Below are 27,964 nucleotides of genomic sequence, written 5' to 3'. Positions count from 1 at the left end.
TGGACCAGACTCTGTAGAGATCCAAGTACCCAAGTGTTGTCGCCATACAGCTGGCATGGGGCAGGAGCCACCATCCGGAGAGCTGGGGAACACACCGGAGAGAGGGGGCTCTGTGGGTGTGGTCCTGAGAGAGGACAGTCCCAGCCCTGAGAGTCCTCTGTGGGATCTGAGAGGCATTTCAGAGAAGGTCCCCTTGGAGGAAGACCTAGACTTCCCCTTAGGCAGCTGTGCTGTCATGCTGTGTACACTGACACAGGCCACAGGGGCAGGGCGGTGGCATGTGGGGCTGCTCCTTGGAGTCCAGGACTTAGGTGAGGCTCTGTTGAATGACCCACTCGCCACAGGGGTTGGCGTGATACAGATCTAAGGGGTAGGCACCTGAGGCCAGGTGATGTTCACCTGTGGAAGTGGGGACGGAGGAGGCTGAGGGTGGTGGGTGGGAAGACGCTGCTAGCGGTCTCGGAGCCTCACCGAGCCAGTGTACCGCCTCCACCCCTACCTGTGTGAGCCTTGGCTGCTGTGGCTCACAGCGACCCCTCTCTAGACACTTGACCTCTGCAGATGTCGGATGCCTGGCAGAGGGGCTCGTGCTGCCTCCCCCAGGGCATCCCGCAGCCGATGTCTGCCCGGTGCCCAGGTAGGAGCCACCGACTTCCAGGCCTCTGTAGGGAACCACGCGGACGCAGTCTGCACGCCAGAGCCCCCATGTGGCCAAGGCTGGACTTCTCTCCTGGCCTTCTTCCCCTCCTCCCTCGGAAGGCTGTGCCTGAGGAGCAACCCCTCAAAGCACCTCGGCTGCAGAAATCTTATCTTAGCCTCTGCCCTTGGGCCAGTGGTTCTCAAAGTGCAGTCCCTGCACAAGCACCAGCAGCATCACCTGGGAACTCGTTAGAAATGCAGATTCTCAGGGCCCAGCCGCTGTGTCTTCACAGCCCTCTAGGTGATTCCGACCCCGTGGTACAGTTGGAGAATCACTGCACTAGAGAATGCAACTGAGAACAGCTGCCCATCCTTGGCTCCCACGAAGCCAGGGGAAGAAGCCTCAGAGCGGGGTATGTGCTTGCAGAATTCCTTAAGGAACCCCTGGCCATTGATCCAGGAGGAGCCTTTTCAGTTAGGGTGCCCCAGAGGCATCAGTCTCACTGGTCATAGGGCAACTGTCACACTAAACAGAAATTCCTGCCCTCCCCCTGCCTCAGGCCAGCTCCAGGCAAAACTCCACACTCCTGGACAGGATCCTGAGGCTCGGCACAGGCTGACCCTTAATCCCCAAGAGGCTGGAGGGGAAGGCTAACCCCGAGTGGACTCTGGCTTCCCCCAGAGGGGTCCAGTGAACCCTCAAGGTCAAGAGCTCCCAGGGACCTGGGCTTGGACTCGTTCCCCATCCGGGGCTTAGAGATATTTCTTCCAACTTCCCAGAGGAGGATGTCCGCTGCCTTCACAGGCCTGCTGCCACAAGACGGAGAGAGTGAAACCTCTGACCTTCTCTCCTAGAGGCAGTGACAGCGACTGTTTATGGCCCCAAAACCTGGAAGGGGCAGTCCTCACAGATTTGGGGTGCCAGCTGGGAGAGGAGACATAAGAACCCTCCTGGCAGAGCTGAAGTCCCTGAAGGAGCCCAAGGCCCGAAGGTAAGGGAGCAGCAGCTGGATGGCACTCAGGGGGCCAGCCATGGGTCCCCTGTCACCAGAGCATCTGGATGGAGGCTGTGAGGAGGGGTAGGATGAGGGGTGACAGATGCAGGTAGGAACCTGCTGTGAGAGGCAAATTCTAAGTCAAGGTGGATTATGAATATGGTATGATTACATATGGTAATTTAAATTATCATATAGTTGTTATGTAATTATCATATTATAATTATGGATATCCTGAGTTCAACTCCAGACTCTGTCCCCAGTTTGCTGTGTGGCCCTGGGCAAGTCCCTTTCCCTCTCTGGGCCTTAGTTTTCCCATCCATACAAAGAGGAAGTAGACTAGACACTTGCCGAGGACTGGCAATCCAAGAGTCCTTTGTGCAACTCCATCAAGGAGGCTCCTGAGAGCTCAGCTGTTTCATATATCCTGGAGCAACTGCTGCATATCAGCCCCACTAATCCTCTTTCAGCTCTTTGGCCAGGCTTCCTCAGGGCCTTTGCACATGCTGTTTCCTCTGCCTGGAAGCACTACCTCATTCCCCAAACTATACCAGGTGTGTTGTTCTCCATTTACATTGTTCCCTGTATTTCTTGTGAAACCAAAACAGTTTGTAACTTGATATTTATTTTGTGGCTTTAGACTCAGGTCCGTCTTTTCCACAGGGTGACAAGCTGGTAAGTCCAGCGCCCCTGTCTATTCTTTTCATGGTGATTCTAGCATTGCACATGGGACCTGGTCTATGGTAGACAGTGATTAAATATCATTATTATTTGTAGCCAAGAAGCTCTCTAAGAAGGCTGCAGAACCCAGTTCTGACCACTCCAGAAAGGAAGGAGCCAATGGCATGAGTAACTCCCCTCAGTGGCCTTCGGTTCTGAGAGGCCGACCCCTCCTTTGCCTGCTCCCTGCAGGTGAAAGGCTCCTGTCTCAAGGAAGCGCCCCTTACCACGGAGGGGAGGCTGTTTATGTCCTCACTGCCTTCTTGACCCTGTGAGAGCCAGGACTGAACCACTCTGTGAACCGCCTGGGGACACGGGCCAGTTCAGTGCTGGGAGTCAGGGGCACCTCCAGGGGATCTGTGATAGGCCAGGCCACCTGGATCTTTGCCACTTTGGGAGTCTACTAAGAAAGAAAAAGATCCATCCACATAGGACACGCGTGCATGCCTGGAATTCAAATGTGTGAGCATAAACACACATGCACGTGCACTTACACAAATACCCATGCCAGAAGCACAAGATGCACACATACGCATGCACGCCAGCCCTTTGTGCACACAGCATCTCATGTTCACATACATAAGGCCCCCCAAAGTGTGCTTACACAGACAGGCATGGAAACATACGTGCACATACCTTCACACTCACACACACACGAGGAGCGCATGCAATGCACCTACAGACGTGCATACAGTTTATATAAATGCACATCATGCGCGACGTGTGTGACGCTGGTCAATTTCTCTGTGCGGGCCCTGCTCCGGACTCCTCCCAGCAGCACTCCGTGTTCTCCTCGAAGGCCTCTCTTTCCTATCACTCATCTCTTCGCCTCAATCACCGCACAGCTCACAACGCACCGCGCCCCCCAACCAACCCCGCCCCGTTTCCTCCTCGCCCGCTCGGACGGGGCCGGCGCGCCCCCTGGTGGCCGAATCGGCAGCGCCGGGCCCGGCAGCCAGGTCGCGAGCACCTGGAGGAGGAGGGTCAGGTACGTGCTGTGTGCTGTGGGGCAGCTGGTGCTGTGGGACAGCTGCTCGATGGCACACTCAGGCAGAGGTGTCCCCAAGAACACACCTGGAGTGAGTGGGCTAAGGCTCTGAGAAACCCCAGCCAACCCTGCACTGGCAAATTCCCAAAGACCATCAGATCAGCACATGCCCGTCTGTTGGATCAGAACCCAGCAGACAGAGACCGATGAATCTAGGCCCCGTGGACCTGATAACAAAGAGCATTTATGCAGCTCTGAAAGAAATGGATTCCATGCTGGGATCCTAGATTTACTGCCTGCAAGACACCTGAGCAAGACAATACACCGGGGGGAAAGGGAAGAGGCAATTCTCCCATTTACTAATGTTAGCAACAAGAAAATGTTTAGGTATTCTTGGAATTTTTAGAACTCCCTACAATAAAAATTATTATAATCTAATGTGTCTTAGTAATCACATCAGCTCAGAGATGAAAGACACAGGGAAGCAAGAACTGTGGCAGTGTAGGCGGTACCGCGTGGGGGAGGAGCCGGGCCATCCACGCTCTCGCTCTTGAGCTGGGCTGGAAGGCTGAGCAGAGCTACCAGGCCCAAGCCCTTCCTGAAAACGGAAGGGAATTGCAGGCAGAGCAAACCGCATAAGCAAAAACTCAGAGGTGTGAGGTGCCGGAGGAGTGTGGAGAACCAGCTGGCATTTGGTGTGCGTAGAACACAGAAGAACGCCTGGGCTTGGTGGGGGAGAAACAGAACAGTTGGAGCTTCACTTGCTGGTTTCTAGAATTAAAAAAAAAAAATGCCGATCTTACTGACTTGATGGATGAAGGAAGGGAGTGAGGGGGAAAGGTGAGTCAGTGGATGGATGAGTGGAGGGGTGGGCGGGTAGGTACATGGGTGCATGTTGGATTGATGGGTGGATGTTAGAGGCTGAGCACTTCCCAGTGCTGTGGCCCGCCAGCAGGGGTGGGCCACACTGCCTTGCGTTCACGGGGGTCTCCAGGCCTGGCTGGGTCTTCCCAGGGCTCCTACTCGGCCCTCAGCCTTCAGCAGGCCTTGTATGCCTACAGCACAGAAGGATTTCTCTTCTTACTCTTGTTCCTCACCCTTGCCTTGGACTGTTAATCAGGGTGAGGCTCATGGTGCGCCAGGGAGTGCCTTGGTTATCTGGCTGTGGCCTGTTTTAGGCAGGCCCTGTGCTCCTGGGGCCTCCTGGGGCCTTTAATGATGGCTTTCTCAGCATCATTAAAGCTTCCATGTGAAGGAATTCCTTGTAGAAGCTGAGGGAACACCCAGAATCTGGGGTAGACCAGACAGCTGTGGACTCTCTGAGAGGCATAGCAGTGGAGACAGAAAGTGGAGACAGCTCTCTGACACTAAGGCAGGGGAGGGAAGAAACACAGGCCCACACGTAGGATCCAATGGAGATCCCAGAAGAGACACAAGTAGGGATTGGAGAAATACAACTAGGGATATGTCCCTCACACTGGCAGGAGCATCAGGGCAGCTGACCTAGAGGAGGATAGGAGCCTGTCCCTGTCACCAGGATCGACACTTCATCCCTTCCACCCATGGTGGAGCCACAGCACTCGCTGCCCATAGCAGGTCCTGGTAGTGCACACAGTCATCTGCACCACCTCAGCCACCCCCTCTGCCAAATGCTTCTCTTTGCCCTTGGGGAGTTTGGGGGCAGGAAATTTGGGGGCATCACCATGGAAATGTTCTTTAGAGTCATCTTCTTGCTTGGCTCTCAGGCCGCCTCCTTCCTGAAGAATTTCAGGAGTGCCTGGGGAAGGCCACAGAACCTCCCTTGGATCTTAGCAGGTCCCAGCAATCCTTACCTTTCCCAGAACACCATGCTGCACAACTCGAGGGGGCACTTGGAGGGAGCCTGAGGCTGCAATATGGGTGTCCATTTTAGCTTTGCCATCAGCCCATCAGGACCTCCCTGCGTCTCAGTCTCCTGCGGTGCACATGTGCCCATACCCTTCCCCTTCCCTCCTCCCTCAGAGGCAAAGGAAACATCTGAACCAGATTTCAAGTTTCCGGCAGAAAAGTCACAGCTCTGGGAAATGGGTCTTTTCCCAGATAGCCCCAGGAGAGCTGCTTTTTCTGGAGACTGGATCTGCCAAAAATGCAAAGGAAAAAAATAGGGGAGCAGACACAATGGGGAGAAAGGGGGGGAGATTATAATACTGTCATCTATTAAGTATTCTTTGTGTTTCTGGCCTCTGTGTTAGCATCTTACATGCATTTGTCATCTCATTCAGTCCTCACAACCACTCTGTAAAGTGGGTTCTATCATTGTGCCCATTTTACAGAGAAGGAGAACGCACCCAAGGTCACATAACCAGTAAGGATGAAGGGAAGGAGGGAGGGAGGGAGGGATGGAAAGGTGGAGACACAGATGGTGGATGGATGGATGGACGGATGAAAGGAAGGATGGAGGAAGAGCATACATGGAGCATCTACAAGGTACCACACCTTCTACTCTATGAGTTCTCGTGCGTTAGCTCTTGTAATTGCCAAAACATTGCACACAATGCTATTATTATCCTCATTTTACTGAAAAGAAAACAGAAATTCAAAGAGGCTGTCTTTTCTACCAGAGCCGAGGCACCGAGAGCGAGGTCCCTTGAGCCCGGCTGTCTGGTTTTGCAGACTTCCACGGGGCCTCCAAGTCCGTGCCCGCAGCAGACGAGGGCTCCAGCAGGCCTGGGCTTCCTCACAGCTCCACCCTAGAGGTCCGCCTTGGCTTTGACCCAAAGCCAGCCAAGTGCCAGAGCCCCACCCCCAGTCCTGAGCTCCTACGCCCATAACACACAGTGGGAGTGCCCTAAAAGAGTGTTTCCCAGATTGGCATCCTCCCACTGCAGCAGAACACAGCGGGGCAATGCTTTTCCCGCACACACATGAGGTCCGCTCGGCCAGGCTGGGGGAGTGCTGCAGGCTGTGGGCCCGCAGCCCTGGGAAGTCTGCAGGGAAGACCGAGCCCCAGCCTTGCTCCACTGAGTCAGGGTTCACCCCTCTTGTTTGGACACAGAGTCCTTTCCCCGTAACACCTGTCAGCACCACACGGGACTAGCGTCCGGCAGTCCCCGCTCCGGAAAGCACGGATTTCTTTCAGGGCTCATCTGCTTGCTGTAGGGAAGAGGTCTCAGGAAAGACTCAGCCGTCCCGTGGCCGTCACCGCACGCAGCCCTGGCCATGGTTGTTGAAGGGATGGATAAATCAATGATTGAGTGAGCAGATTTAGAGACCTGATGGTGGCTGTGGGCTGAGATGGTGGAAAGAGGCAGCTCTGGTTACTGTGTCTCCTTTTCTTCTTTTTATTTCTTTTTTAAGTAAGCTCTACACTCAATGGCTCAAACTCACGACTCTGAGGTCAAGAGTGAGGTGCTCGCTCTGCTGACTGAGCCAGCCAGGTGCCCCAGTAACCTTTACCCTCAGGGCATGTCTGCTGGGTTCTGGGAGGATCCGCTGAGCAGGTGGAGGGCCTGCAGGTACTGCTTCAGGTCGGGGCTGTTTGAGGGAGGAGGGAGGACTTGGCCTTTGGTCTCTGGTCTCTGTGGGAGGTTCAGGGACTCTCCCCTGTCAGTGTGGAGACCCCCTCTTGGGGAAGGGAGATAGCAGAGGCTGCCAAGTCCAGGAATGGCCAGGAAACCCTTCATCAGGAGACCTGGAACTGTTTCCTGGGCTGGTGTCAGCTCAGAGAGCTCTGACCAATGCTAGTCTCGAGGCTCGTTCCCTATACTGTGTAAATAAATAAATATCATGCGCATGCACACACACATTCACATGCATGCACCCACATGTGAGCACACACACACTCAGATGTGTGGTCCAAGAGCTATAGTCCAGGGTGAGAAATGCACTGAGCCCACAGTCACCTTTAGGAGGGGAGATAGTCAAGTGCCCTAGAGACAAGGTTTAATGGAGCCCTTTGCATTTTGAGAGCTTCAACGGAAGAAGTGTCGCCCAGCTGGGGTCAGGATCTCCAGGGAGCAGAGGAGGTGGGAGTTACAGAGTTCAGAGAAAGAGTTCACCAGGCCAGACCAGATCCACCAGCTGATAGCTGGTGGAGCCTGGGGACCAGCTGCACGGGGGGTGGACACATGGGGTCGGGGACGGAGGCTGAGCACCAGGTCTTCATCCCTCAGATCCTGCATGGCTCGACTTCATTCTTCATTCACTCATTCATTCATTCATTCATTCATCTGCTCCTCACTCAGCAAGTATCATCCAGTGCCTGTTGGGTGCCATGCTCCAGTCCAGGGGAAACCAACGGGACCCAGATTTGCAGAGCTTATGTTTCAGAGGAGAAGATAGTAAGTGAGCCAAGAAATGACTAAGGATCTTCAGACGCTGATTCACACTAGGAAGGAAACAACAGGGTACTGTGATAGGCAGCGCCTGGGTGGGCCTCGGGGAGGCGCTGACCCCCAGCTGCCATCCCAGTGCCCAGCGGCAGCCCACAAGCCGTGCAAGGGGGCAGGTTTCCAGAACAAGAGGGCAGGGCACAGGGCCTGAGGGAGGAAGGAGGAGTGGGGAGGCTGGGAGCCTGGCCCATGTGAGGAGGCAGGGCCCAGGCCGGGAGGAGCCCAGTCAGAGACAGGAGGGCCCTGGGGGCAGAGAATGGGAGACACCAAGCTTTATCCCAGGCAGTGGGTCGTGGACCAGGTGGAGCTGTGTGGTGACAAGATCTGGTCTGAGTTCTGTTTGATTTTTTATTTTTTTAAAAGAGTTTATTTATTCATGAGAGACACAAAGAGAGAAGCAGAAACATAGGCAGAGGGAGAAGCAGGCTCCCTGCAGGGAGCCCAACACGGGACTGTGATCCTGGGACCCCAGGATCACGCCCTGGGCCAAAGGCAGACGCCCAACTGCTGAGCCCCCAGGTGTCCTGGTTCTGTTTTAAAACGAGACTGTATGATGCAAAAGCTGGAGAGGACTTCTCGGGGTCCCTGCCCTCGGCCACACATGGAAATGGGACTGCCTGAGCCCTGCAGCTTGCCTGGGCATCACAGGGAAGGCCGGGAGGAATGCAGCAGTGAGCAGAGCCTCCGGCAGCTCCCGGGTGAACCTTTTGAGCACATCTTGGGGATACATCTTGGGGTGAACCTTGTCCCAGCTAAAAAGGCCAGTGTAGAAATCTCTCCCCAGGTTTTGTTCCGTCCCCTGCAGGGTGGAGGGGCGCCAGTGAGAAGCTGGCCCAAGGCTCTAGGGAGAGTTGCTCTACCACTTCTCTGGGCCTGTTTCCTCATCTGGAAAGCAACCAACCATCTCTGAGGGCTGATCCGAAGACGAAATGGTCTCATTGTATAAGTCTCATGGCACAGGGTTTCACCCAATAAATGTTGGCAGGCTGACTCCAGGCCCGCAGCTCCACCCCTGCGCCATACTGTGTCGCCTCCCTGCCTTCAACCCTCCTGGAACTCCCTGACCCAAACAGGACCCAAGACAGAACACGGACAATCTGGGAACTGGGTTCTCCCCTGGCTTAACTCGGGAGATGCAGCCTCGAAGATGTGGGGGAAACCACACCATTACCTTGACCCTGGCCTGGGATCCGGGCACCCTGAGAATGCCTTCTGTGTCCAGCTCTCTCTTTTCCAAAATAGGACAGCAGCTATGAGAGAAGAAGCCAGCGTTTAAACCATGAAAAGTGGGATTCAAACCGGTGTGTTTATCTCCCATGAAAACCGGGCCGAGGAGAGAGCTAGGAGAAGGAGAACAGCTTTCTTGGCCATTTCCGGGAGCCAGCCATTGCTCTGAGAGCTTCATACGCATTTTTCTCATTTATTCTTTCATAAAAGGAGGATACTGTTATTATAACTTCATTACAGAGATCTTGACAGGGAGAGTCATAGAGGTTCAAAGATTCATCCCCAGTTTCTGAGCTAGCAAGTGTCAGAGCCAGATGTTGAAACCAGGAGTCCCAATTCTAAAGGCCACACTTACTCCCCAGGCTAGACATCTCCCAATGGTGGCCCCAGACACAGCCTCTCATGAGCAATGAGCCAAAGCTGGGGACAACATACAGCTTGAAGGACCAGGTGCTTGGGAGGGCTTTGCGATCAGCTTCTAGCAGGACATCAAGGGGCACCCTGAAAAGCCACGTTTCTGTGGAAAGTCAAGAGCAGAAGGAGCATTTCACACCCTTGAATGACAGTGGGGTTCCAACCTGCGAGATCTTCTGGGCAACTGAGTCAGATTCCTTCCCTGTGTGAAGACTGGGCTCGCTGGAGAACAGCTGAGCTCAAACTTCACATCTCTCAGGCAGAACCCTTGGTCTCAGCAGTAATGAAAATGTTAGCTGCATCCCAGACCAGAAAATCTCAGCTGGATGAAAAGGTGTTGAAATGAAAATGTGCTGCTGCCCCACAGAGCACGCGGTAAGGTATGTACCAGTGGCCTGGGGTAGATAGTCCAGCTCTGCAGGCATGGGCCACATTCCCAAGACATATTCCCCAGGTCTTCTTACTCATCCTGTCTTACGGTCTTCTAGGGCATGCTCCTCCTTCCAAATCCACTCTACCTTCCTTCTCCCTCCACCTGTCTACTCCCCTCTCTGCAAAACCCCTACCCCTGGTCTGTCTTATCCACTATCTTCTTTTCTTTAAAGAAACAAACAGGGCAGCCTGGGTGGTTCAGCGGTTGAGCATCTGCATTCGGCCCAAGGTGTGATCCTGGAGTCCCAGGATCGAGTCCCATGTCGGGCTCCCTGCATGGAGCCTGCTTCTCCCTCTGCCTGTATCTCTGCCTCTCTTTCTCTCTGTGTCTCTCATGAATAAATAAATAAAATATTTTTTAAAAATAAACAAACAAAATTCACAGTGTGTAGTGTTGACACTGATGCAGTGAAATGAACACTCTCATAATCTATTGAAGGGTAACACACACCAAGAACCGAATAGGTATATTCCAAATAATCTAAGGCACATTCAAAATTGTATGTACAATAATAGGGATTGTATTTTATAATAGGAGAAACAGGGAAATAGTAAATGTCCACTGATAAGGAAATGGTTAAATAAATTAGAACATATCCCTAAGGAGGAAAATAATACCATGAATAAAAATCATGTTTTCAAAGACTGTTATTAATAATTGTCATAAATGATAATATTATTCCAACCAGGTTCATTACCCCTCCTTGTATCTACACCCTTTCCCATATGAATTTGCATACTTCCCCACTCCTTTGCTAGTCAGCCAAGTGATAGCTTTTTTTAAAAGATTTTATTTATTTATTCATGAGAGACACAGAGAGAGAGAGGCAGAGAAGACATTAGGCAGAGGGAGAAGCAGGATTCCTGCGAGAAGCCAGATGCGGAATTCAATCCCAGGACCCCCGGATGACGCCCTGAGCCAAAGGCAGAAGCTCAACCACTGAGCCACCCAGGCGTCCCACAATAGCTTAGACCAGTGGATCAATAAACTCCGTGATGCATGCAGAGGTTCAAATGCATTGTATGGTAGGGTTTGCTCTCTTGTGCTTCTGCCATTAACTGGCAGAAGAACAGGCTCCAAATGGCCTGCTGGTCCAGGAGGATGAGATACATGAAGCAGATCCAGACCCAGCCAACAGCTTGAGTCAAGGCCACTACATCAGCCAATCCCTAAACATGCGAACAAGAGTAAGTGATTGTTGTTTTACGTCATGAGTTTGGCAGTTGTTTGTTATGAGGCAGTATTGTGGCAATAGCTGAATGATACAATGGGAAATGTCCATAATTCTATAATATTTAGTGAAAAAAAAAGATACACATGTAACACAGGACGATGATGCACAGAGAGTTAATAGCACTTATATATGAATTGAATTTTTCCTTTTTGTATTTTCTCTATTTCCCAAATTTCCTACAATGAACAAATTGTAAAAAAAAAAATGAACAAATTGTTTTCAGTTTAAGAAATATACATATATGTATATATATAACACATATATGTAACAGAATAGACATATATGGATGGATGGATATATACATATAACAAAGAGATACAGCAGCTAAGCATGCTTTAGTGGAAGATTCTCCATGCAGCTCCTTGGATGAGAAAACCATGGGTTTTTGGAGTCCTGCTCACTTGTTGCCTTCCACTTCCCTGCCTTGTTCCTCTTCAGTCTGAGCCACAGACCACACAGAGCACAATCAGCTCCATGAGGGCCAGAGCAGGGACTTCTGCACATCCTGCAGGGACAAGTCTCCTGTCCAGGTCAGGCCAAATCTGCCTTTGGGAATCCTAAACTTCTAGGGAGGGAGGTAAGGACAATTGCTCAAGGGACACCTGGTTGGTTCAGTCGGTTAAGCATCAGACTCTTGGTTTTGGCTCAGGTCATGATCTCAGGGTCTTGAGATCGAGTCCTACATAGGGCTCCATGCTCAGTGTGGAATCTCCTTGAGGTTTTCTCTCTCCCTCTGCCTCTGCCCCTGTTCACTCCCTCTCTCCCTCTCTCTCTCTCTCAAAATAAATAAACAAAATTAAAAAAAAAAAAAAGGCGATCGCTCAAGCTGCATGTCTGGTATGTGTGTTGAGGCTCTCCCATCCCTTGAAGGAGGTTATGAGAAGGAAGAACAGAGTGGGTGGGAAGTGGGGCTCAGGATTCCATCCCAGGTTCAAGTTCAAGCTCTATCTCTGACTGAGAGGGTTACATTCTGAGCTTCTAAATTCCCATCTCTCACCATAAAATAGTGCCTCTCTCAAAGCGTTTTGTGCAACGGGCTAAGGGATGTAAAGTGCTTAGGGAGCCACCCACATAGGAAGGCCCCAATAAACAGAAGCTATCTTTATTACTTGCATTCCAACAGAAGGGGCTGAAGGAGTGGGAACACTGCACGGACCTCTTATCATCGCTTCTATTCCGGTCCTTTGTTGCTCTCCTTTGCCCCATCTGTCTCCACCCTTGGCGGTGCCACCCATGGCTCCAATGCTCTTCTTCCTATTACTCTGAATAATAACAGAATATTAATGGAAAAATAAAGTATGCTCGACTGCGCCTCTGGAGGCCACAGTGGGGTCCCGCAGGCAGCACCAGCCATTCCCTCTTCCAGAGGTGAAAACCAGCAAGAGGGAGGGACTGATGAATTTGCTTAGTATCGCCAGGAGGACTTGAGCAGGTTTTTCCAGAAGGCCGCATTCGAGTGCCCCACGAAGGGAAAGGAAGTGTGCTCTGGTTGTAGGTAATGATGTTACGTCAATCAGCTGTGGTACAGGGGATCCCTGCGGTTTGGCGCCTGCCTTTGGCCCAGGGCACGATCCTGGAGACCCAGGATCGAATCCCACATCGGGCTCCCGGTGCACGGAGCCTGCTTCTCCCTCTGCCTATGTCTCTGCTTCTCTCTCTCTCTCACTGTGTGCCTATCATAAATAAAATAAAATAATAAAATAAAAATTTAAAAAAAATCAGCTGTGGTACAGCCTAACACTTGCCGCGTGAGCTGTGGTGTCACACCTCCTGGATCCAAAGTCTGACGTTCCCTGTGAGTTTGGGTAAATCATTTTACCTTTCTTTGTGTCTCACTTGTGAAGAGGGCTAATGACAGGATCTACTTCATGGGATTGTGGGGGAGATCCAATTAAATAGAGCATATAAAACAGTGCTTCACACACAGTGAGTCCTCAATAATTATAACTATTACTATTTTTTAGTTTAGTTATTCAGGGGGTTATTGCCAACATAGCAGAATGAAATGAAATCATGAATGTAAAGTACTGGGTATAATGCCTGGTCCATTGTAAAAGGTCCATATGGAATATCTTTAGATTATTTACCATCATCATTCATGGTTTAATGGGTGAAATCAAATGATCAAGGCTAGAAGGTAAGATAATGTTGAGCATTAATTATCTCTGATGCTTTAGAAATAGAAAGTCAATATTTAAAATTTTATTTTGATGTCCTGTGCTTACATAAGATATTTTCCCTGGGAGAATCTAGGTAAAGAGTACATGGGAGCTTTGTACTATTTTTGCAACTTCTTGCTTCTCAAAATGAGAAAGAAACATTATACTTGGGTGAATGAAAGTGCTTTCCCATTGGGAAGGGGGCATGCTTCCTAAGCAGTGGAGAGTAAGGTCCATCGGGAAGGGCTGGTAAGGGCTGCTGGCGGCTCCGGTTCTGCCTCAAGATCAGTCAGCTCTATCACCTCTCTCTGAACTTCACTGCTCCTTTCCTGCCAGTGAGATGTGGGTGCAATGACAACACCATCTCCTAGGGTGAGGTAACGAAACAAGCCAGTGCATGGAAATCTCTGGAACAAGGCCCAGAGCCAGCTACCTAGTGGTTATCCAATCACATCAAAATATGGTCAGTGAAGAACCTCTTCCTTTAAGTAACAGCAGGACATGGGAAAACCTATACGCAATGAGAGGGGTCAGAACAGTGGCCGCCCTAGAGGGTGGGGATTAGCCAGGAAAGGTGTGGGGAAGGCTTTAGGAGTACAGGACATGTTCTAGATCTTGATCTGGTGATAGTTATACATTAAGCTGCACATGGTAAATATCTGCGCACCTTACCATGCACTGTATTTCCATCTTAAAAACCTAAATATAAATGATGGCATCCTCATTTGGAAGGAACTGTGCTGGGACAGTTGAACCTTTTGTGGGGGAGGCGCGAAAGGCAGAAGCTGGGCTCTCTCTTTCATACCAGACACCACAATTAATTCAAAAAATAACTAGAAACAAAACACATAGGTGAATAGTTATCAGTTTGCTGGATGAAGCATAAAAACTTTCTAAGGGTAAAAATAAAAAAGAATGCAAATGAACAAACATAAGGTGAAGAAGGAGCATAAAGGCCTGTAGCTCCCTGCTCCCCAGTCCCTGGCACAGGCAGTTACTCAGCAGGTGGCTGTGGTAGGAGCTCAGTGAATGAAAGGTTCAACCCCTGTGTGCTGGGTGCCTGGCAGCTTGGCAGGGGTGAGGAAGGCGAGGCAGGCTAGGGTGAGGCAGAAGGGCTGGAGGATGGGCCTGGCCACCAGCCCTCTGGACAGCGTGTTCACCGCAGGGAACCCTTGCCCCAGGCACAGGGGCCTCCGAGCACCTTCCTTCCGAGGGGAAGGCTCCCTCCCTCCCGGCCTCTGTCCAGAGGTCCCTCAGGCTCAGCGGTTGGAAATTGGGCAGAAGGGGTCCCCTGGGTGGCTCAGCGGTTGAGCTTCTGCCTTTGGCCCAGGGCGTGACCCCGGGATCTGGGATCAAGTCCCACATCGGGCTCCTGCAGGGAGCCTGCTTCTCCCTCTGCCTATGTCTCTGCCTCTCTCATGAATAAATAAATACAATCTTTAATTAAAAAAAAAAAAAAGGAAACTGAGCAGAGAGGCAGTGAGTCAGGACTGGCTGCCTCCCCATTGACTCCAAGCTCAGAGCCCCAAGAAGCAAATTCCCAGGCTTGTGCCCTTGCACAGGCCCACGAGACTCAGTAGCAATCGCCTACGATTAGGGCCTGAGATCGTGACCCCAGGAATCAAGCTCTTAGGCGGAGGATTCAGGCCTTTGCCTGAGCAAACCGCAGGAAGGAAGAGTGGGATGCTTAGAGGCGCGCCCTTCTCTTACTTCACAGCGCCGCCCCGTGGGGCAGCTGGAGAATGCCCACGCCTGAGGAATGAAGGCCACTTACCGGGAGGAGACTTAGAAGCCCGGGACCTGGTATTTTGATAGGGATTGCATTAAACGTGTAAATTGCCCCGGGTAACATTGACATTTCCACGATATTAATTCTTCCAATTCATGAGCATGGAATATTTTTCCATCTCTTTGTGTCTTCCTCAATTTCTTTCAGAAGTGTTCTATAGTTTTTAGGGTATAGATCCTTTACCTCTTTGGTTAGGTTTATTCCTAGGAATCTTATGCTTTTGGGTGCAATTGTAAATGGGATTGACTCCTTAATTTCTCTTTATTCAGTCTCATTGTTAGTGTATAGAAATGTCACCATGGACTTTCTTCAGAGAGTTAGAACAAATTATTTTAAGATTTGTGTGGAATCAGAAAAGACCCCGAATAGCCAGGGGAATTTTAAAAAAGAAAACCATAACTGGGGGCATCACAATGCCAGATTTCAGTTTGTACTACAAAGCTGTGGTCATCAAGACAGTGTGGTACTGGCACAAAAACAGACACATAGATCAATGGAACAGAATAGAGAACCCAGAAGTGGACCCTCAACTTTATGGTCAACTAATATTCGATAAAGGGGGAAAGACTATTCACTGGAAGAAAGACAGTCTCTTCAATAAATGGTGCTGGGAAAATTGGACATCCACATGCAGAAGAATGAACCTAGACCACTCTCTTGCACCACACACAAAGATAAACTCAAAATGGATGAAAGATCTAAACATGAGACAAGAATCCATCAAAATCCTAGAGGAGAACACAGGCAACACCCTTTTTGAACTCGGCCACGGTAACTTCTTGCAAGATACATCCACGAAGGCAAAAGAAACAAAAGCAAAAATGAACTATTGGGACTTCATCGAGATAAGAAGCTTTTGCACAGCAAAGGATACAGTCAACAAAACTGAAAGACAACCTACAGAATGGGAGAAGATATTTGCAAATGACGTATCAGATAAAGGGCTAGTTTCCAAGATCTATAAAGAACTTATTAAACTCAACAGCAAAGAAACAAACAATCCAATCACAAAATGGGCAAAAGACATGAACAGAAATCTCACAGAGGAAGACATAGACATGGCCAACACGCACACGAGAAAATGCTCTGCATCACTTGCCATCAGGGAAATACAAATCAAAACCACAATGAGATACCACCTCACACCAGTGAGAATGGGGAACATTAACAAGGCAGGAAACCACAAATGTTGGAGAAGATGCGGAGAAAAGGGAACCCTCTTACACTGTTGGTGGGAATGTGAACTGGTGCAGCCACTCTGGAAAACTGTGTGGAGGTTCCTCACAGAGTTAAAAATAGACCTGCCCTACGACCCAGCAATTGCACTGCTGGGGATTTACCCCAAAGATACAGATGCAATGAAACGCCAGGACACCTGCACCCCGATGTTTCTAGCAGCAATGTCCACAATAGCCAAACTGTGGAAGGAGCCTCGGTGTCCATCGAAAGATGAATGGATAAAGAAGATGTGGTTTATGTATACAATGGAATATTCCTCAGCCATTAGAAACGACAAATACCCACCATTTGCCTCAACATGGATGGAACTGGAGGGTATTATGCTGAGTGAAATGAGTCAATCGGAGAAGGACAAACATTATATGTTCTCATTCATTTGGGGAATATAAATAATAGTGAAAGGGAATATAAGGGAAGGGAGAAGAAATGGGTAGGAAATATCAGAAAGGGAGACAGAACATGGAAGACTCCTAACTCTGGGAAACGAACTAGGGGTGGTGGAAGGGGAGGAGGGAGGGGCGTGGGGGAGAATGGGTGACGGGCACTGAGGGGGGCACTTGACGGGATGAGCACTGGGTGTTACTCTGTATGTTGGCAAATTGAACACCAATAAAAAATAAATTTATTATTAAAAAAATAAATAAATAAATAAAAGTATTTCATTCCTAAAAAAAAAAAAAAAAAGAAGAAGCCCGGGACCTGAGCTGCAGCTTTTCGTTTCATTGCATACCTCAGGCCCCATTCTCTGAAGACACGCCCTCTGCAAATTACCAGCAGCTCCCAGTTAGACTCAGGAAGCCCTGGGACATAGGAGCCATTCCCAACCCCTTCACGGATGGAGCAGCTGAAGCTCAGAGATCTTGCCCAAGGTCCCATAGTTGCTAAAGACCTCCATGTAAAATGGGAGCACAGTGGCCTGCAAGCACGCAGGTAGCATGCATGCCCTAGCGTGCAGGTGCACACAGACGCACGTGTGTGCGCCAACACAGCCCTCCAACAGTATCACTGCAGGAGGTGGTGGCATGAATGCCACTTATTCACCATTGAGCTGAAGAAGCCAAAGATGTCTCTGACATCTCTGACAGGTGCTTTGTGTTGTCTTCCGGTTGAGCAGACACGGATGTCCAGCCGGCAGCACACAGCAACCTCCTGGGTCGATGTCAGGGTGTATGGGAGCCCCTGGTGCTCATTGTCCAAGCTCTGGCCACCGAGGAGGCCTTACAGGCCTGTGTCCTGCAGCCACTGGGATTTGGCTTCTCCTCTTACCAACAGAGGAGAACACCCAGATGAATACACACAGCTACATGCTCAGCCACATGCACTAAAGCCACATATAAGAATGCATACTCACATGGACGCAAGGGGCATCCACATATCTGATCACCAGAGACCCCCTAACACCAACTAAACTCATCAATGGGGAGATCTAATAGGATGCCTGAGAATACCGGGGATGCTGATGGGATTAACCACTATCTGGATGTAACCACTTCCTGGATGCCACTCCTGGGAAACAGAGCAGGCTGGGGAAGGCCTCCTGTATGCTCTGATTCTGAAATGTAGCAATGAGCTCACTCCCCCTCCCAGATCTGGCCGTGACCACAGAACCACGTGGACGCTGCTGTGTAGAGTGCCAGCAAGCAGGTGGTGTGCACTTGGAAAGTCTCTTCCTAGTCAAGACCTTATTTATAATGGAATACACCCCTCCGCTATGCTTCACCACCGTCCTACAGCAAAACCTTTCACCCAAATCAGTCCTGAGTCCCACTTCCACAGATTCCACCAGGAGTTCAGGCTCTGGGCCTGGGAATCTGCACTTGGAACAACATCCCCAGGTTACTGGAGCATCTGGGAAACACTGGCCTGGTTAGTTCCTTCCTTATGACAGGGAACAGATGAGAGCTCAAAGAGGAAGTCGCACACACATGTGAGCAGACGGGGCGGGGGAAGGGGCTGTATATGGTTGTACCCAGTGTGACCAAGCTAGTCCACCAGGTGCTGGTGGTTTAAAAAACCTAAAACTGCTTTTATGACAGTATGGATTGCACACATAAGCCAGACACGCCAGTCTTACAACATTTTCCCTATACTTGGGCACCAAGCAAATGCTTCCAGGGTAGCCACAGCTTTGTGGGTCCTCCCCTAACACGGGCTGGCTGGTGGAGGCACTGATTTCATTGCAATGCCAGGAGTTTTTCCCTCCTGCTAGCCACAGGACATTTGCGTGGGATCTTTTCAACAAACCAGTGTTTCCTGAAATCAAGACATTTACCTATTGCCTTTATAATTTTTTTATGATTTTATTTATTTATTCATGAAAGACAGAGAGAGAGACAGAGACAGAAACAGAGGCAGAGGGAAAAGCAGGCTCCACGCAGGAAGCCCGATGTGGGACTTGATCCTAGGACCACTGGGTCAGGACCCAAGCCAAAGGCAGACGCTCAATTGCTGAGCCACCCAAGCATCCCGCCTTTATAATTTGTATCTGTATATAATTAGTCATGTACAATTGTTTACTTAATATTTTCCCTTAATCCGGGGTCACATTTTAACTAACGCCTATTCTTTTAAACCCTCAATATCCCAACCATTAAATGGAGCATCTACCACCACTTCTGTAAGTAGAAGTTAATGAAAACAATGACTATGTTAACATTTTTGGTCCCATGGCTCCCAGAGGCTCCCGCTGCCCTGTGAGTCTTAAAAAGCTCCTGTTTCTATTTAGTTATCCACATGGGTTTCTCCATTATCCACTCTGGCTTCAACCCCTGTTCTGTGTGAAATTGGATTGCTGGCCAGGTCATGATGGCCGGCCGCTTTCCTGCAGAGGGGGAATCTCCCCAAATCACTGTTTCGGTGCCCAGTGATGTGTATTCCATACTTGAGATGCTGCAGCAGACCTTGAGGGATCCATGTCTCCCATACAACCACATGTTCTGGAAACCATGGGCTAGTGTAGTTGAATTATATGCCCAACCAAGGAGATTTCCACGGCATGCTCTCTCCATTCCCTCATTCACTGAGCAACTATGGATGGAGTATGAGAATGTGCGTGGCTCGGGTCCAGGCACTGAGGAAGTAACGGTGAAGAAGATGGACAATGTCCCCAGCCTTGTGGAGCTGACATTCTGGGTCCTGAGCAAGAACTGCATGGCTGAGCCCTGTCAACCCCCAGAGCAGTGAGATAGCCTCATCATCATCGTCGTCGTCATTATCATCACTGTCGTCATCATTATCATCACAGTGACTGCTGCTTTACACTGCTGAGTTTGGGATGCCCATGCAGTAATAGGTAACAGGGACACAGGGTTGTCTGTCACGCAGAGAGAGATGGGGAGACACTTACATTTGAGCAGAGCACTTGGAGTTCCACTGGAAAGTCAGCTCCACAAGGGGACAGACTTCCCTTTGTGTTGGCTGTTGTATAGCCTCAGTGCCCCAAACAGTACCTGGCATGTAATAGGCACTCATCAGTATTTGCTAAATGAATTAATCTAAGCAGGGCATCTGATTTACATTATAAAAAGATAATTTTGACTGTTGCACGGGAAAGGGGGACAGCAGATGGCCAGGAGCAAGGGCAGGGCAGGGAAGTCAGTGAAGAGAATACTGCACCAGTCCAGATGTGAGGCAAAGCCCTTTCCTGTTCTGGTTTCCGTCAGGCTCCTATAGCATCTCTCCCTGTAGAAGGCAGAGCACCCAGCAGGACCCAGCCAGGGGCCTCACCTAGTGGGAGCTGGCCTTCACCCCTGCTGCTGTTCTCTTGCTTCGGCTCATCTCGCTATTGGATCCGCTCCACCTCCATCTAAATGCTGTCCGTGGACGAACTTTCCACCAAGCTATTATTTAAAAAACAAAGACATAGGGATCCCTGGGTGGCGCAGCGGTTTGGCGCCTGCCTTTGGCCCAGGGCGTGATCCTGGAGACCCGGGATCGAATCCCACGTCGGGCTCCTGGTGCATGGAGCCTGCTTCTCCCTCTGCCTGTGTCTCTGCCTCTCTCTCTCTCTCTGTGTGACTATCATAAATAAAAAAAAAAAAAAAAACAAAGACATAAACAACAATACACTAGAAAAGAAAAGAATGCAGCTGGAAGCTACATTCCTCCAGCCACAGGAATTGGTTCATGGAAGGTAACACAGAATACTTGCTGGGAGTTCTGAGATAGAGACAACCAGCTGGCTCTGGCCCTGGATGCAGAGCGAGTAGCCCCAAGGAGGTGGTGGCCATACAGTGGGGATCCAGGCTCAGAACAAAGTGGATCTCATACTCAACATAAATAGAAAATTTTAAAGCTTGGTCCTAGATGATGTCATTGTGCAGTTGAGTCACAAGAGGGTCACCTACATGGTGCATTTTACTGGAAAGAACCTTGTTGAGGAGGTAACATGGTTTTTTAATCCATCCCCCCCGACAGAGGCTTGGGTTTTTTCCATCTGTCAGTATCACGACAAGCATCCTCATGTTCATTATCCTGTTCCCTTGTGTGGAGGTACCAGGAGAACAGAGGGCCAGAAGCAGATTTGCAGAATCAAAGGGTTTGCGGGACTGTGACTCCTCTTGCCAAATTGCCTTCCAAAAAAGGATTGTTCTATTGGATTTGTTTGTCGTGATTGCTGTTGCAGCCTGGACAGGGTGCTGGTTTTGTTCCTGCTGCCTGCCTGGCCTCTGTCTTGGGGGGTTCTGTGCCCTGGAGTCCCTGGGGCTGCGTTTTGCCCACAACTTGAGATCCCACCTGTCAGTGTTCCCCCAGCTTCTGGAGATGTGATCCAATAACCTGGTCCAGTGTCATGGATATGTGACCTGAGCAGTCACAGGTCCCCTGCTTAGAAGGGCCTCCTGCTTGGTTTCACCATCATCATGGGATTCTTGATAATGTTTGAACAAGGGTCCCCATGTTCATGTGGCGCATGCATGGCTTGTGCCTTTTTCCCAAGTGTCCTGCCCACACACTGAGCTCAACTCCAAGTGATACATACTCACATCCTGAAACATACTCAAATGTGGTAAAGTAGAGAAATCTTAGGTCCGCCAGGGCCCAAAGGAAGAGGCAGGGCACCAGCTCTCCCTGGGTAACGGCTTGGCCATTTTCACCGAGCAGAAGCTTAACTGGAGACCGATTCCCAGTTAATTATAAAATTGGCTGTTCCACTCTATTTATGCTTTTTGAGAAAGCTGCTAGTCGGCGCACCTCCTGTGAATCTGTTTGGTCCCCCATGCTGGCACACAGTTTGGTTTCTTTAGCTGTTTTGTGATTCGCTTGAAAATTGCCGGCATCTGTGTGTTTTTGTGACAATTTGAAAACCTCAGTGACTAAACCCAAACAGAAGTCAACTGTGTCACCATTTCAACAGCTAAGCAATGAGAGAGGAACGATCATTTCTCTGGGTGAACATCCTAAGGGGGTCAGACAGGGGCACAAGAAAGAAGAGATGAGGGATGCCTGGGTGGCTCAGCTGTTAAGTGTCTGCCTTTGGCCCAGGCGTGACCCTGGAGTCCCAGGATCGAGTCCCACCTCAGGCTCTCTGCATGGACCCTGCTTCTCCCTCTGCCTGTGTCTCTGCCTCTCTCTCTCTCTCTCTGCTTCTCATGAATAAATAAAATATTTTTTTTAAAAAAAAGAAGAGATGAAATAAAACCCCAACGGTTCTAAAGGTGTTGTTGTGCCAAGATCACAGTGTGCAGCGTGGCCAACAAATCTTCAGTTTAGCAGAACTACGGGCGCTCAGCGCATCCACAAAATTCATTCTGAGCTTCGCAAACACAGTCAATTTCTTTTGTTTTGTTTTCAACATTTTATTGATGTATAGTGTGTGCAGAAAAGTGCACAGATGTCTCTAATTGTAATTTTGTTTTTAGGCATTTCCCGAGCACGTACTACATGCTCACTAAGCGACGGTTAACCACATCAGACAGTTCAGAAGTTAAGAACTTTGGCTCAAGTGTCAGACAGGTCTGACTTTGAATCCTAGATCTGTCATTTATTAGTGAAGTAACCTTGGGGAGCCTCAGCTTCCTCATCTTCACATGGAGACCACCTCGTGTGGTTTAAGAGCTACTCCAGTCAGCCAGCCAGTGTGTATTGAGCTCCTGACACAGCCAGTCATTAGAAAGCTAATGTACGCCAAGTGCTGGAACAGAAGTCCTCAGTGATTGGCAGCTTGATAAATACATGTTGCTTCTAGGTGCTTCCCACCTGACATTCAGAGGGACAAGTGACTTGCCCGAGGCTGCCCAGGTGATGAGCTGTTTCTAGCTCCTGGTCTGCAGCGAGGAGCCAGAGGCTTACAAGTCCAGCCTGTGACAAAACATGCCATTGGGTCAGATGGTCGGGGCAGCACTCACAGCTGCTCAGAGCTCTCCCGAATGCGAAGTTTCTCCCCACACGCCAGCTGGTCGTCCCCCCAAGCATCCTGTGGGAGAAGGCAGCGTCCTGGAAGTCCTCAGCTCCAGTCCGTATCCTCTAATACTTACTCTGTGTAACCATGGGTGTGTCCCTTTCGGGATCATGATCTGAGCCAAAGGCAGACACCCAACTGAGCCACCTAGGTGCCCTGGAATTGGGTTTAGAGCCAGTTGCTAAAATGCCGACATCAGCTGCTGGTTCAGGGTGGAATGAAGACAGACGAACGCTGGGTGCTCAGAGGTGCCTGGTTACACCCGGTCATAACCACCCCTGATTTCAAAGAGGGCACAGACGAAGGTACAAGAAGGGAAAAGCCACAGACATTTGGCATTTCCATGGTTTGATTCCTGGGCTGCAGGAGGAGGCTTCTGGTAGCAACTCAGCTGTTTTTGGTCCTAGTACTATATTTTACAATGTTTGAAAATGTCTTCCCAACAAAGAGTTCTAAGTGTGCAGCTTGTGTTGTCCTGTGTCATTTGAGTTAGTACTGGGCAGATCAAATTATTGTTCTCAATTCATTATTCCTCCTTCTACTGACAGACTTTGACCCCACCCATCCATTGACTTGGGCTTTGGGCACATGCCAGGCTCTGGCCAATGGAATTTAGTGGACATGAGATAAACCGAGGCATGAAATGTGCCTGCATGATGGGGCTGGCCCTCTTGTACTTCCCATCACCATAGGAAGAACTGTCCCTGGATGGCTGTAGCCCGAGTCCCAGAATGAACACATGGCACAGACCAGAGACCAGCCAGCAGGAGAAGCAAGTTCAGCCAGACCCACAGCTTGAAATGGAGCCACCAGCAGAGCCTGGGGCAGATCAGTGACCCCTCAGGTAGTCAGCAGACACATGGCTTGAATAACGAATGTTGCTTTCATGAACGATTGCCATTGAGTTTGGGATCATTTGTTACACAGCAATAGCTGATACAGACAGTGTATTATTGAACAACCTAAACAGCTTGGCCAGAGAACTAGTGGGTCCACTCTCTCCCACTCACACACATTTCCAGATGCTAGGTGCACATGCCCCGTGCACACTCCATGTCCCACCCTCCCCCCAACTCCCAGATGAAATGACATTCTAGGTTCTGAGTCAAGAGAAGGGTGGGAATCGGATCTCTCAGAGCAGAGGCTGAAAGGCAATGGGTACATCAGGGAACGTGTAGGTCCATACTTTCCCATGCACATGGTCATGTGTGATAATGTGGGCTTATGGAGGGTCTTTCCTCTGCTGCTTTAGAACTTGCATGGAAGTCTGAACTCTCTGTGCCCACACAAGTATGCTATGTAACTTAGTCTATGACTGTGATGTGGATGTGCCCCTTTGGATGTAACATCTTTATGCAGTGCACAACCGGAACATCAGTACACAGCACTTTTGCTATTTATGAAGCAGTCCCTGGGAGAATGGGGGCAGGGCAGGAATAACATATAATAAAAGGCAAATCCTGTGTTTATATTTTGAGTATCATGTTAACTGAGCTCCTAAACTACCTGTAAGGCAACAACTTTCCCCTTAAGACGGGATTGCTAGACTTTGAGATTTAGACTGACCTTCCTAAAGGTCACCACTGCATAAATGTGGTGAACATTTCTGGGATGGCTAGGGGAGATGAAAGTTCTGCCCAAGACCTCTGGGATGATGAATGTGCCCAACCAGAAGATCCGGATCGATACCAAGCTCCACCTGAAGTGGCAGAGTGGCCACCCTCCTGTGTCTTAAACACTTAATACAGCTTGCCATCATTTGAACATAAGGAGGTCTTAACTTTAAAAATCCCCCAGTTACAATTTCTCTTGAAAAGAAATAAGAAGAGATGATAATCCTGAGGCCCCAACCCTAAGAAGCTGGGTGATGGCCACCCCTTCCAGTGAGCTTCCAGCCAGCAGTGAGTCCTTGCTCTACTTTCCAGAGAGGGTCTGAAAGTTCCCAGGGGGTTGAGGTTTGCCTCCATCCTTCCTGTAAGCAAGGTCATGGACACTAGCTTGTCCCCACCTGAGCCACTTAATCAGATTATTTTATATGCTAGGCAACATCTGGAATCATGTTGGTCATGTGTGGCTACTAAGCACTTGAAATGTAGCTAGTATGACTGCAGAGCTGAATTTTTTATTTTATTTCATTTTAACCTTGTGAGTGAGTCTGAGGGACCAGACAGGGATGAAGCCCTGCAGGTAGAGGCAGATGATTACTGTCCAGAGAAGCAGCATGGAAGTGTGAATGCTATAGATAGAATACTACCCTCCCCACAGAAAAGGTGCCCAGGTCCCAATCCCCAGAATCTATATGTTCTGCTACATGGTGAGGTGGGGATTAAGATTTCCATTAAGATGGAAGGGTGCCTGGGTGGCTCAGTCAGTTAAGCATCTGCCTTCAGCTCAGGTCATGATCCCAGGGTCCTGGGATTGAGCCCTGCATCTGGCTCCCTGCTCCTTGGGGAGCCTGGTTCTCCTTTTTTTTTTTTTTTTATTTTTATTCATAGAGATGCAAAGAGAGAGAGGCAGAGACACAGGCAGAGGGAGAAGCAGGCTCCATGCAGAGAGCCCGACGTGGGACTCGATCCAGGGTCTCCAGATCACGCCTCGGGCTGCAGGCGGCGCTAAACCGCTGCGCCACCGGGCTGCCCGAGCCTGGTTCTCCTTTTCCCTCTGCCTGCCACTCCCCCAGCTTGTGCTCTGTCAAATAAATAAATAAATAAATAAAACCTTAAAAAAAAAAAAAAAAGATTGCAGATGGAATTTAGGTTGCTAACCAGCCAACCTTGAAATAGGGAAACTACGCTGGATTATCTAGGTGGGCCCCATGTGACCACTAGGGTTCTTAAATGGGGAAGAGGGAACCAAAAGAGTGAAAAACAGAGACACAGCAGCATGAGAAGGACTTGGGTGGCACACTTTGGAGGTTGAAGGGGACCACAAGCTAAGGAAGGCAGACGGCTTCTAGAAGCTGGTGAACGGGCTCTCTCCTAGAGCTTCCAGAAAGGAATATAGCCCTGCCAACACATGATTGCCCTGGGAGACCCCCTTTGGACTTTTGGCCTCCAGAACTCTAGGATAATAAATCTGTATTGTTTAAGCCACTTAAATTATGGCAGCAATAGGAAATAATTAGCACAGTGGCTTAGGGTCCAGGGCCTGGAGTCAGACTGTTTGGGTCTGTCCTCTTGATGTGTGACCCTGGGAAAGTATCTTAGTTAGGCTCTTGGCTCCTCCTGCTAAATGAGGGTGGCGATGATGATAACAGTATACATAGAGTTGTGAGGAAGAAGTAAAGTAATGCATACAAATCATTTGGCTTCTACTAAGGGCTCCAGTAAATGTCTAAAAGCAAAACTGTGCTTCAACACAGCCTACAAACTACCTAAGATGGGGCAAACAGCCCAGAGGGACAGAACAGTAACCGGAGTAGGATGGGGCTCAGAAGAGAAGGCTTCCTGGAGGAGGCAATGTTGGGGCTCAGTTTTATTTTTTTTTAAAGATTTCATTTATTTATTCATGAAAGACACACACACACAGAGGCAGAGACACAGACAGAAGGAGAAGCAGGCTCCCCACAAGGAACCCAATGAGGGGACTCGATCCTGGATCCCAGGATCAGGACCTGAGCCAAAAGCAGACATTCAACCACTGAGCCATCCAGGAGTCCCAGGACTCAGTTTTAAAGGGTCAGTGAACACTAGGGAGGAAATGAGATGTGCAGAGCTCGCAGGACAGGAAGCAGGTTACTATGCTGGTAAGTACAAAGGAATTTTCCCGGTGGGGGGGGGGATGGGAGCCAACATTAGGGATTGATGAAAATGAAATTGGGAAGAAATAAAGGGTTGTGGGGAACAACTCCCCAAGCAAAATAAAATCCAGAAGCCATTAACCAGCAACACCTGAGGTTGGATTACAACAAAATTCAAAACTCCTGTGTAACAAAGATACCATAAACAAAGTTAGTGACCAGCTGATAGGATATTTGCAACAAATGATAAAGTTACTATCAAGTTTATATAAAGAGTTCCTAGAAATCGATAAGGAATGAAATACCTTCAAAAGACATCTGATAGAAAAGTACACAGCACATCTGAATTAACAGCCACTGGAGATAAAAGGTAAACGCTCAATAGGAAAAGATGTGATTAAGGAAATGTAAATTAAAACAACGAAATGTTTTCACCTACCAATTGGCAAACACCAAAAAGATCACTAATACCCAGGAAAATACCCAAGAAAAAGACATTTCACATTCTGTGAGCATCTGCTGGCCATCCTGGGTGGAGCTGGCAATGCCCAATGGGAGGGGAGTAGGAGGAGTGGGGAATCCTTTTTTTTTTGTTTGTTTGTTTGTTTTTGGGGAATCCTTGAGCTGTGAAGGGTCCCAACCTAACCCCTCAGCATAATGAGAGGCTTCTCCTTTTGTTTCACTGTGAGGCAAGAGAGGAAATACGGAGCCCATCAGAAGGGACCTGCCTTTTGTTGGTTTGTAAGCAAGGTGAGCCCTGGAGAGAACCTGCCTGCCCGCACTTCTGCAGCAAAGGTGGTCGGTTGGCAGCACCAGGGCCGCCGCTGGGTCCCAGGGAACGCAGCGCCCAGGTGGGAGTTCCGTGGTGGACATACAGGAAGGCGTGTGTGAGCTGCAGCAGCTATCAGAATGGCACTTGTTGAAAATGAAGGAACAGGTTCAGAAGGGCGAAGTAAGTGGAGGACTCAGGGCTCAAATACTGATCTTTCTACCACTCGGAGGAGTCAGGAGGCCTGAATTTACCTCTGTTTGAGTCCTTCCAGAGGATTCCCTCGGACTGCTAATGTTTGGTGCACACAGTGCGCTCCCCATGTCCATGCTCCGTGCTAGACACTTCACATGCACTCACCTCGTTGCATCCTCATAGCAGAGAAGGCAGGAACTGTTGCTGCATCCATCTTGCAGAAAAGGAAGCTGAGGCTCAGAGAGTTTAAGTAACTTCCCTGGAGCCCCACACAGCTGGTAAGCAGGGAAGCTAGACTTTGAGATTTAGACTGACCTTCCACCACTGATGCTTTGAAACCGTGTTCGGGTGATCTTTTGGTGCTTGGGTTCACAAACAGGGGCGTGTACCTGCGGCCTTGAAGAAACAGGATATCTGGAGAGATAGGTGACATTAACCCATGACAGAGACCTCAGAGCTACACATGAGCAAAGCATGAGTTCAGGCAGACTTTGTAAAACTGACTTTTTCCACAAGTTATCTGCGTGCAACTGGCTGAGTTGCTTAACCCACTGTGTTAACGGGACCTGAGTGTTGCCCTAGACTCAAAATGGTCTTTCTGCCTCTGTGATCTATCAGACACTCAGCATGTGAAAAGTGCTCAACTGTACTTGTAAG

The 27,964-nt window shown here is 49.5% G+C and overlaps 1 protein-coding gene across 1 annotated transcript; it reads right to left on the bottom strand.

The window, feature by feature from the left end:
* Positions 1-186: 186 nt before the first annotated feature.
* Positions 187-27,441, bottom strand: ARHGAP40 (Rho GTPase activating protein 40). The gene is given in 24 exon segments (XM_049100785.1): positions 187-398; positions 1,396-1,449; positions 2,072-2,073; positions 2,582-2,629; positions 2,632-2,754; positions 3,229-3,428; positions 3,855-3,940; positions 4,877-4,956; positions 4,959-5,023; positions 5,026-5,119; positions 6,778-6,815; positions 6,818-6,862; positions 8,352-8,511; positions 8,884-9,074; positions 9,295-9,456; positions 11,422-11,457; positions 11,460-11,513; positions 11,516-11,585; positions 12,130-12,282; positions 17,249-17,466; positions 19,934-20,046; positions 22,552-22,619; positions 27,116-27,244; positions 27,367-27,441. Coding segments are annotated over 24 exon segments (2,355 nt in total). The 3' UTR covers positions 187-307.
* Positions 27,442-27,964: the final 523 nt, after the last annotated feature.

The sequence above is a fragment of the Canis lupus genome, chromosome 24 (assembly GCF_003254725.2).
Source record: "Canis lupus dingo isolate Sandy chromosome 24, ASM325472v2, whole genome shotgun sequence".
Classification (NCBI taxonomy): Eukaryota; Metazoa; Chordata; class Mammalia; order Carnivora; family Canidae; genus Canis; species Canis lupus.
The sequence above is the reverse complement of the archived record's forward strand: the minus strand, read 5'-3'. Positions and strand labels throughout refer to the sequence as shown.